Here is a 10552-nt window from a genome sequence, read left to right as displayed (position 1 = left end):
ATCAACAATACTGATGTTGGCTCATTAAAAATTTGATATCTTGTTCATCATGGATTTTTTCGCATTAATTTTGAATTTAAAGTGTTACATTAGAATATTATCTTGATTACTAAGCATTTTGGTGTCCCCTTATTTTGCTCCCAAGGTGAATGCCTCACATGCCTCACCAGAGTCCCAGCCCTGGGATGTAGGGTACATAACTGATGATTTTGATGACAAAATGGCATGTAGGAACTGGGTTTGTGCACTTGGATTTTCCTGACGCTCCTAGGAGCCAGGTACTGAGGTGAAGCCGGTGGAGCGTGGCACCTCTGCATGAGATTTGAGGAGCTTTATGAAAGTCTCCCTTTGACCACTACAAAAAAGTCCCCACCTTGCCTGAAGTTCAATCTTTATCATTTAATTTATATGAGTTAAACATTCCCCCAAAGAGGCTAAGTTAGAAAATGTAAACCCTGATGGCAGCAAGGTGATAGAAAGTTCCTAAAACTGCACTTACACGTGAATGTGTTAATTCCAGCATTTTCTTAGAGGCAGGACAGAATGGGAGGCGTGATGACACTGATTTGCTGGAGTTATTGGCATGGTCATGTTGATGGTGGTAGGTATGGGGACTTAAGAAAGGGATACAGAAAGAAAATAGAGGTTTTCAATGAGAAACTTCTTTCCCTTCACAATTTTTCCAAAGGCTGCAGACCGATCACACTTCTCCCAGGAGTCATTCCTGCCGTTTCCTGGGGATGCTCAGCCAACCACCCTCTGCCACTGCCTCTCCTCCAGCACCCTACTGGTCCATCTTCTAATCTTGACATCTTTTGTTTCTTTTCTTGTATTTAAAGAAATTAGAAGTCTAAAGTGGATGAACACTTAGTCACCATCTTGTTGAAGACCCTCTTCCAAACGTGGTATCTGAGACTCAGTGGAAATGTAATTCTCTGTCCAGGGTCACACAAGGCAGCACCAGTGGAACTAGAAGTCTGGGCTCTGGACTTCCCACCTGTTTCTTCAGTCATTCATCACAGAATTATTGAACACCTACTAGACTAGATGCTGGAGATGTAATGGTGAGCAAAACCAGTCATGGTCCCCACTTTCCTGGGATTTACAGTCTACTGGGGGATGTGTACATAAATAATCACAAATAGATATATCATTACAAATAGTTAAGTTTTCTACCGGTATCAGTGTTATACCATTTTGATGGAAATGTAGAAACCATGCTACATTTGGGCATCTTTGCCCTTTTCTCTCTTTAAATATTGGATTGGCCAAAAAGTTCATTCGGGTTTTTCTGTAATGTGAAATGCCTGAACGAACTTTTTGGCCAACCCTAAATATAGTTTTAGGTGTTTCCCCTATATGTGTTGCACACCATGTCAGAAGGTGTAATAATTTTTGCTTCAACCATCAATTTTGCCCATTCTGATGTTCTTTTTTTTCCTGAAGTTCCAGACTTTCTTCTTTTGTTTCCTTCTCTGATTAGAGAACTTCCTTAAGCCATTTTTAAAAAATTATTTCTTATTGGAGTATAGTTGCCTTACAATGTTGTGTTGGTTTCTGCTGTACAACCAAGTGAAGCAGCTATACGTATACATATACCTTAAGCCATTTTTAAGAGTAGATTTACTGGCACAGATTTCTTAGTTTTCCTTCAGTTGAGAATGTTTTTATTTCCCCTTTCATTTCTGAAGGATATTATCTCCAGATATGCAATTCACAGTTGACAGTTTTTTCTCTCAATTAAAAAAAAATAGTTAAGTTTTCTGATGTAAAGAAACAGTTTTATAAGCCTGTATAACACAGGAAATGGGATCAGTGTTGGGGGTCAGAAATTGCTGCCTGGGGCACAGAACTAGCTTATATCCAGGGACCTGTCTTCTCCACAGTCATGTTGACTGCAAGGTTTACTGTTCTTCTCAAGCAGCTGGACTTCTGTGGGACTTCGAGCACCAAGTAGGAAGAGAAGGGAAAGTGGATGTGACAAATCCATTCTTTAAGTTGTGAATATCGCTCAGAGAGCCACTTCAGTCCTAATTTGAAGCCTTTTTACTCTTGCTTTGCAAAAGATTTTTTTTTTTTAAACATCTTTATTGGGGTATAATTGCTTTACAATGGTGTGTTAGTTTCTGCTTTATAACAAAGTGAATCAGCTATACATATACATATGTTCCCATATGTCTTCCTGCAAAAGATTTTGATAAACATTCTTATACTGTGCTTCTAAAAAGGGTAACTTTGAAGAAGCAAAGTAAACAGCAGGTTAACTTGAACATGCTCATTAAAGAACATTAAAGTTATTTTAAGAAGATTCTAACTTAAGTGTGCAGGGGAAATGTGTGGTGTATTTTTGGAAGATTTGGCTAATTTTTTTTTTTTTTTTTAAATCAAGAGTTTGGTTGCCATTTAGTAAACATTGTCAGGGCTTCTCTGGTGGTCCAATGGTTAAGACTCTGTGCTTCCACTGCACGGCGCATGGGTTCGATCCCTGGTTGGGGAACAAAGATCCCACATGCCGTGAGGTGCGGCCAAAATAAATAAACAAACAAAAGCTTATTTAAAAAGCATTGTCAGATATGTTATCACTAAAAGATCTCACAATCAAAAAACTTATAAGGACAAAACATGTCTGTGAAAACTAAGTTAGTTTGAATCCATGATGGGTGTAATACCCTTTGGCAAGGTTGGCTGACAGGGTCCTGATTTGCTACCAGATAAGCCAATGAGACATGAGTTATATTTATTGAACATGGAATCAAATATTAAAAAGATGCACACTAGATAACTACAATGATTTTATTCTGCATTGAGCTTTAGTTTATTTCAAGGAAAAGAGTGTTTTCAATATCAAGAAGCATGCGTATATATGTGTCTTCCATGCTATTTTTTCTGCAAGTTGCTTTCACTGCAAATTAAAGAAGTAGAGTTCAGCTGCTAACATGTATCTACTATAGTTGCCTTCAAGTTATATGGGGAAACTGAGGCTCAGAGAGGGTCTGGCCCATGGTGACATAGTTAGCAGAGGACAAACACAATATTTGAACCCAACTCTATGCTCTGAATCCAGATGTACATAACATTGTAAGGAATACTCCCAAAGGGTAGAGTCTTTGCCTTTCAAACTCAAAAACTAGAATATCACAATTATAACTTCAGAAAACAGTGTTTTAAGTGAAGAGGTTCTATATTTCCTGGCAGATGATCTTAGTGTCACCAGGAGACACTGGAAAAATAAAAATAAACCCAAGTTAGAGGGATTTCAGTTATTGAGACTCTCTGTTCTATATCCAGCCGCTACAGATTTTTTTATGATACATGCCCAGGGAGGGTTAGAGTGTGACCCGCACCCCTGCCATAATACCCAGCCACCAGCCATGCCATTCAAAGTACTAGGGCGGTCACCTTCCTGGAGTCATTTCACTGTTCAGGCCTGCAGGTCCCTGTGGTGGTGGCCAAAGGCTCTGGAGCCCACGTTGGTGGGCATGAAGTTCCTCTTAATCACGCTCCCAGATCTGCTCAGCCAGCCCGCCATCTTATGGGTCACGCAAGTGGCAGTGTCGCACGAACTCTTCTGGGCAGTGATGCTGATTTGTAGGATGGAGAAAATGAGAAGGCCTGTCAGTGAGAGGTTGAGGGCAGATGCTGCCCTATGGGATCATCAGTGGAAAATTACTACTCTGAGAGGCACCAGTGAACCTTAAATGTTTCTGCTAAATACAATCATCACAGCAGAAAATCAAAGGGTTTTAGGGAAAATGCCACAATCACTCCCTGTAGACATTTTTAGGGGTGTCAGAAGACCAAAGATGTCTCTGGGTTAATGTTCTTGGAACACAGAACTGTAACAGCCAATCTTTCCTGTGTAAATTAAACACCAACCAAGGCTTATGAGATGAGAGAGAGATTTATGGCACTATACCCAATCTCATTCTTAAGTAGACCCCTTCCTGGTAAGCTGGGGGAAGGGTAAGCCATGTTCTGGGAGGGGTGCAGAGATTTACCTGAAGCCCTCTTCCTCATGCTCCAGCTCACTGGCCTTCATCTGCACATAATACTTCACCATTGCAGCCAGTAGGAGGCGCGATTCCTCCTCAGTGAGTGTAGCAGGTACAAAGCCACTTTCCAAGGCCGGCCTAGGGAAGGGAAGGAAGCCCAACTCATGCTCTGAGCCCCTGCCTACCCCCACACCCCAGGATAAGCAGCCAGCTTTCTTGGTTTCTGGGGCTTCCACTGAGGATGTGGCCAACCCAATTCTCTCTCTCTTTTTAATTTCTTTTTTTAAGGTTTTAAAAATAACATTTATTTCTTAAAGGTTAACATGTGCAGGGCTTCCCTGGTGGCGCAGTGGTTGAGAGTCCGCCTGCCGATGCAGGGGACATGGGTTCGTGCGTGCCCTGGTCCGGGAAGATCCCACATGCCGCGGAGCGGCTAGGCCCGTGAGCCATGGCCGCTGAGCCTGCGCATCCGGAGCCTGTGCTCGGCAACAGGAGAGGCCACAACAGTGAGAAAAAGTTAAAATGTGCATAATAAGAAACCAAAAAACACAAGAAACAAAAAACAAAGTCATCTATCATCACAAGCAGTATACTGATGTGTCCTTCTAGATCTCATTTGTGTATTTACACAACTAAGCATCCATTTTTATGTAACTAAGATCATACAGTTATGTATCATGCTTGTTCACACATCATTTCAAAGTCCCAAAACTATGAGTATTTTGATAACCAAGAATACACTACACCAACTCAATCTGGAAGGAGAAAAATGTAATCCTGCCTTTCTTGGTGACAAAAATTTCAGAAAAGACAAAAATGGCAACAGGCCTCTAGACAAAGATATTGGCAAAGTTATGATTAAAATACTATATTCCCTTAATGTTCAATTTAAAATGAGACATAAAGCAACAGAGTACACAAAGTATAATGCTTCTAAGAGGATTCATTATCCAATCTAAACTATTAAAGTGTTAGCAAGGAGGTATGTTTCCATTGAATTACTTAACAATATATTCCTATAGTACAGCCAAGAGATGCACACACATCAATGGTTATCATCAAAATATAAATATGAACATGTCCACATACATCTCTCCCTTTATACTTCCTTCTGCCCCTCTGCTGCCAACCTAATGAACACGTCCTGACATACATTTCTCAGAGACGGTTTAACAATTCCATGTCCAAGATGCTGCTTTTTCATGAATTATAACAAACATATTTACAAATTGGTTAATTCACTAGCTCTACTTTTTACCATATATTGTCACTTCAGGACATCTAAAAAAGCCTAGATGTTGCAAAATAATGAATGAACCTTGTCTATAATAAACATTGGTACTTTACAAAAATGTACATATAGTCATGAAGAACCTAGGGATAAGACAGGAATAGAGGCGCAGACCTACTGGAGAACGGACTTGAGGATATGGGGAGGGGGAAGGGTGAGTTTTGACAGGGCGAGAGAGAGTCATGGACATATACACACTAACAAACGTAGTAAGGTAGATAGCTGGGGGGAAGCAGCCGCAAGGCACAGGGATATTAGCTCGGGGCTTTGGGACAGCCTGGAGGGGTGGGATGGGGAGAGGGAGAGGGAGGGAGACGCAAGAGGGAAGACACATGGGAGCATATGTATATGTATAGCTGATTCACTTTGTTATAAAGCAGAAACTGACACACCATTGTAAGGCAATTGTACCCCAATAAAGATGTTAAAAAAAAATGTACATATAGACCTATGCTTATAACCTAAAATTGTTTTCTATACGGAGATATTAGCCAAGAGCCCTTTCCCTTCACCCTTTCTCTTACCCCTTCTCCAGCATTTCAATGACTAAGTACAAGACTACATGTAGCTCCAAGATGTGGATTAACATAGACACTCCCAGAATATACAGCCCTTCCTAAAAACCAACAAAAGGGCATTTATTAAGGGATTATTTTACTACTCTATTTTTAATATACTTTGGGCATTAGGAGTTTCTTATTCTTTAATACAAAGCAATATTAACTAAAACACACAAATAGAACAAGGGTTAGACAATCTGAACTTGTCTAAAGACTCATGGGCACAGATCCCTTCTCTGCACTTCCTTCCCTGTCACCTCTTCCCTCCCCGACTACCCAATGAACAGTCAGCCTACTCTCCAAGACTCAAGTTTAACAATTCCACTCCCCAAATATAACCGTTCCTATAAATTAACAGAAAAAAATACATAAAATGTATTACTTTAACTCTCTACTTTCAACATATGTTGTGCACTTTTACACATCTAGAAAGACTAGATGATTCAAATAAGGATTTAAGTTTGTCCACTATCTATACACATAGTAGCAACGAATAAACTGCGCACAAAGGCTTTAATCTCAAAGTGTCTTCTAAACAGGAAAACTCAGGCCTAGAACCCTTCCCCTTTTCATCTCTATCAACCCAGCCCAGTTCTCAATGGACAGGGCATGAGGCATGTATCCATCCAAAAATGCCACTTCACCAGGATTTAGGTTCTGGTGTGACCTAAAATAAGTGGTTTGCTCCAAGTGGATTATATAGACTTGTGAAAGGTGATGGTTAGATTTTCAAGAATTTTATGAGCTTAGTGTAAATACAGCCATTATTAAAAATTAAATGATAATGATTTGAATCTGAAAATGATTTCAGTTTAATGTAATTTGAAAAAAAGTGAGAAATTAGATGAAAACATCACATAGATATAATAACAAACTTATTGGCAAAGTAATTAGCAGATTAGGATGCAATTCATTGACCAAATTATGGTAAAAGTAGTAAACAGGTTTGCTAAAGATAGAAATGTTTGGTAACAATCAACAAAAGCATGCTGTGAGGTTCAATGAGTTACAGTATATGAAATTGACAAGGAGTATCCTGTATCTTATGTGTGTTTGTAAACTGTGTGATACACATGTTTGTATCACAAAAAATTTATGATAAACTTATATACATGTTTACATTCATACATTACCCGCCCCTCCATAAGAGCCAGATTCAGCACAGCACAACTTAGAACACAGAATTATAAGATTGGGAGTTGGGAATACTCCTGGCAGGGCTGTCTCACCTGAATGGCGCTGAGTGCAGCACGCCTGCCTGGTACAAGACCAGGATGCTGAGGACCAGGAAGGGGGGGAACTTCCAGAAGACCATGACGACTCTCTGCAAGGGAAGAATAACATCAGCACCTGCAGAATAACAACTTCCATGAGCCCACAGACCCAGGCTCTGCTCCTGCCTATGCCTCTAACTCCCTTGCCTTCTGGTTTCATGCTAGTCATGTCACTCCAATTCACCATCATTTCCTGCTCAGCAAAATGGACTGCTGTAGGTTTCTGACGTATCAATCTTCTGAAATCATTTGTAAGTACGTGTGTACAAGGATTTCCTTTTCCTTTAAAAAAATACTTATTCATTCATTTGGTGGTGCCGGATCTTAGCTGCGGCAGGGGAGATCTTTGTTGCCGCGAGCGCACCGTCACTGCGGTCTGCGGAATCTGTAGTTGTGGCCTGCGGGAGGTATGCGGGATCTATGCGGGATCTATTTCCCTGACCAGGGATCGAACCCCGGTCCCCTGAATTGGTAGCTCGGAGTCAAGCACTGGACCACCAGGGAAGTCCCGCCTTTTCCTGGGGAAGTCCTGCCTCTTCCTATTGAGAGAACCATGGCTTTCACCAGTGGAATGGTGATGACAAAATGGTTAAGAAACGACTATTTTAGAAGCCGAATTTGTAACCATATCATTTTGTGAGCTCAGAACTCCACCCCTGGCTGTCACGTGTGCCATCAACCTTCAAACCCACATTCATTCCCCCTCTGAAATCTTTGGTGGCTACGAAGGGCTAGCAGTGTGAAGCAGGACACAGGGTCTGTACCCAGAGGGTGCTAACGTAGCCTCCTGCAATTTCAGCTTTTCCTGAAAAGTCAGTCTCTCAAGATAGGGAGGGATTGTCATGAACTCATCCATCAAGTACTCTGAATTTCTCATGAGTCCTGGTGCTGAGCTGGGGGCAAGGTTTTAAAAAAAATCTTTGGGGCTTCCCTGGTGGCGCAGAGGTTGAGAGTCCGCCTGCCGATGCAGGGAACGTGGGTTCGTGCCCCGGTCTGGGAAGATCCCACATGCCACGGAGCGGCTGGGCCCGTGAGCCATGGCCGCTGAGCCTGTGCGTCCGGAGCCTGTACTCCCACACGGAAGAGGCCACAACAGTGAGAGGCCCGCATACCGCAAAAACAAACAAACAAACTTTAGCACTTAGCAGCATGTGTTGCATACCAGGTGGCACTCACCCAATGTTTATTAAACAAAGCAAATTAATTTACTGTGGAAGATTTACCAGCCAGTCTCACGGCTCTTAGAGACATAGGACTCTAATCTAATCCCAACCAGCAGAGAATCCGGACCTAGCTAGGTAGTGCAGCTTTTCAATTGGATTTCAAAATTGTGAGCTCAAACGTTTGCGACACTCTTCTCATTTCATTTGACATGCAGAGTTGGTTTCCCCATGGAAGTTTCCAGCAACAAGACAGGGAAAGGAAGGTTAACCCTAGGGTTCTTTCGGAAGTCTAGAGTCTCCTAGTATGAGGCACAAAACTATTCTCCTCTGAGCCCATCCCTGATTTACCAAGTGAACTCAAAGTTTAGACCTTACCATGTGCACATTGCTTATGTTGCATCCAGCCGTACCTGAGACTTCTTTTAACTCAAGCACTAAATGGAAATCGATCTTGAGAAAGTCAAGGAAAATACTGATTTAAAAATAGTTACCTGATTATTTGGCACTTGATTGTACAGTTTTATTTCATAACTTTTAAACCTGAAAACCAGGTTTAAAAGTTTAAAAGGTTTAAAAGGGGGAAACAATCTAGTATGGAGAAAACATTTTTTACAACATCTGATAAACTCTAACTGTTGTGTTTATTTCCATACTTTTAGCTTAGATTCCTGTGCTTTGTTTCAAAACTTTTTTCAATTGAGGTATAGTTGATTTACAATGTTGTGTTCATTTCTTCTGTGGAGCAGTATTCAGTTTTATACATATATATATTCTTTAAAATTTTATTTTCCAATAAGGTTTATCTCAGGATATTGAATAATCTATAGGACCATCCATATTGCTGCAAATGGCATTATTTCATTCTTTTTTATAGGTAATTTCCTACTATATATATATCTTTTTTAAAAAATTATTTTAATTTTAAGTATAGTTGATTTACAATGTTGTGTTAATTTCTACTGTACAGCACAGTTATTCAGTTATACAATATATATACATTCTTTGTCGTATTCTTTTCCATTATTGGTTTACACAGGATATTGAATATAGTTCCATGTGCTATACAGTAGGACCTGGTTGTTTATCCATTCTATATATAATAGTTTGTATCTACTAATCCCAAACTCCCAATCTATCCCTCCCCCACCCCGCCTCCCCTTTAGCAACCACAGATCTGTTCTCTATGTCTGTGAGTCTCTTTCTGTTACATAGATAAGTTCATTTGTGTCATATTTTAGATTGCACATATAAGTGATATCACATGGTATTTGTCTTTCTCTTTCTGACTTACTTTACTTAGTGTGATAATCTCTAGGGCCATTTGTGTTGCTTCAAATGGCATTATTTCATTCTTTTCAATGGCTGAATAATATTCCATGTTATATATGTACCACATCTTCTTTATCCATTCATCTGTTGAGGGACATTTAGGTTTCTTCCATGTTGGCTATTGTAAATTGTGCTGCTATGAACACTGGGGTGCATGTAACGTTTTGAATTACAGTTTTCTCCAGATATATATCGAGGAGTATGATCATTGGATCATATGGTAACTCTATTTTAGATTTTTAAGGAACCTCCATACTGTTCTCCATGGTGGCTCCACCAATTTATATTCTCACCAACAGTGTAGGAGTTGGAGAAAACATTTTTTACAACATATGATAAACTCTAACTGTTGTGTTTATTTCCATACTTTTAGCTTAGATTCCTGTGCTTTGTTTCAAAACTTTTTTCAATTGAGGTATAGTTGATTTACAATGTTGTGTTCATTTCTTCTGTGGAGCAGTATTCAGTTTTATACATATATATATTCTTTAAAATTTTATTTTCCAATAAGGTTTATCTCAGGATATTGAATAATCTATAGGACCATCCATATTGCTGCAAATGGCATTATTTCATTCTTTTTTATAGGTAATTTCCTACTATATATATATCTTTTTTAAAAAATTATTTTAATTTTAAGTATAGTTGATTTACAATGTTGTGTTAATTTCTACTGTACAGCACAGTTATTCAGTTATACAATATATATACATTCTTTGTCGTATTCTTTTCCATTATTGGTTTACACAGGATATTGAATATAGTTCCATGTGCTATACAGTAGGACCTGGTTGTTTATCCATTCTATATATAATAGTTTGTATCTACTAATCCCAAACTCCCAATCTATCCCTCCCCCACCCCGCCTCCCCTTTAGCAACCACAGATCTGTTCTCTATGTCTGTGAGTCTCTTTCTGTTACATAGATAAGTTCATTTGTGTC

General features: G+C 39.7%; 1 protein-coding gene across 1 annotated transcript; it reads right to left on the bottom strand.

The window, feature by feature from the left end:
* Positions 1 to 3421: 3421 nt before the first annotated feature.
* Positions 3422 to 7158, bottom strand: LOC112407689 (calcitonin receptor-stimulating peptide 2-like). The gene is made up of 3 exons (XM_024757077.1): positions 7073 to 7158; positions 3999 to 4130; positions 3422 to 3581 (listed from the first exon to the last, which is right to left on the bottom strand). Exons 1-3 carry the CDS (start codon positions 7156 to 7158, stop codon positions 3422 to 3424), a joined length of 378 nt encoding a protein of 125 aa, XP_024612845.1.
* Between the last annotated feature and the right edge of the window lie 3394 nt (positions 7159 to 10552).

The sequence above is a fragment of the Neophocaena asiaeorientalis genome, unplaced genomic scaffold (assembly GCF_003031525.2).
Source record: "Neophocaena asiaeorientalis asiaeorientalis breed wild unplaced genomic scaffold, Neophocaena_asiaeorientalis_V1.1 scaffold504, whole genome shotgun sequence".
Lineage (NCBI taxonomy): Eukaryota > Metazoa > Chordata > Mammalia > Artiodactyla > Phocoenidae > Neophocaena > Neophocaena asiaeorientalis.
This window is presented reverse-complemented; position numbering and strand designations above follow the sequence as displayed.

Excerpts from the sequence above, each read along its gene's own strand:
- LOC112407689 (XM_024757077.1), bottom strand. The coding sequence starts at position 7,158 with ATGGTCTTCTGGAAGTTCCCCCCCTTCCTGGTCCTCAGCATCCTGGTC. Across the intron at positions 4,131-7,072 it reads CTGCACTCAGCGCCATTCAG|GCCGGCCTTGGAAAGTGGCT; the intron begins GTGAGACAGCCC and ends TCCCTTCCCTAG. Across the intron at positions 3,582-3,998 it reads CATGAGGAAGAGGGCTTCAG|CATCACTGCCCAGAAGAGTT; the intron begins GTAAATCTCTGC and ends CCTACAAATCAG.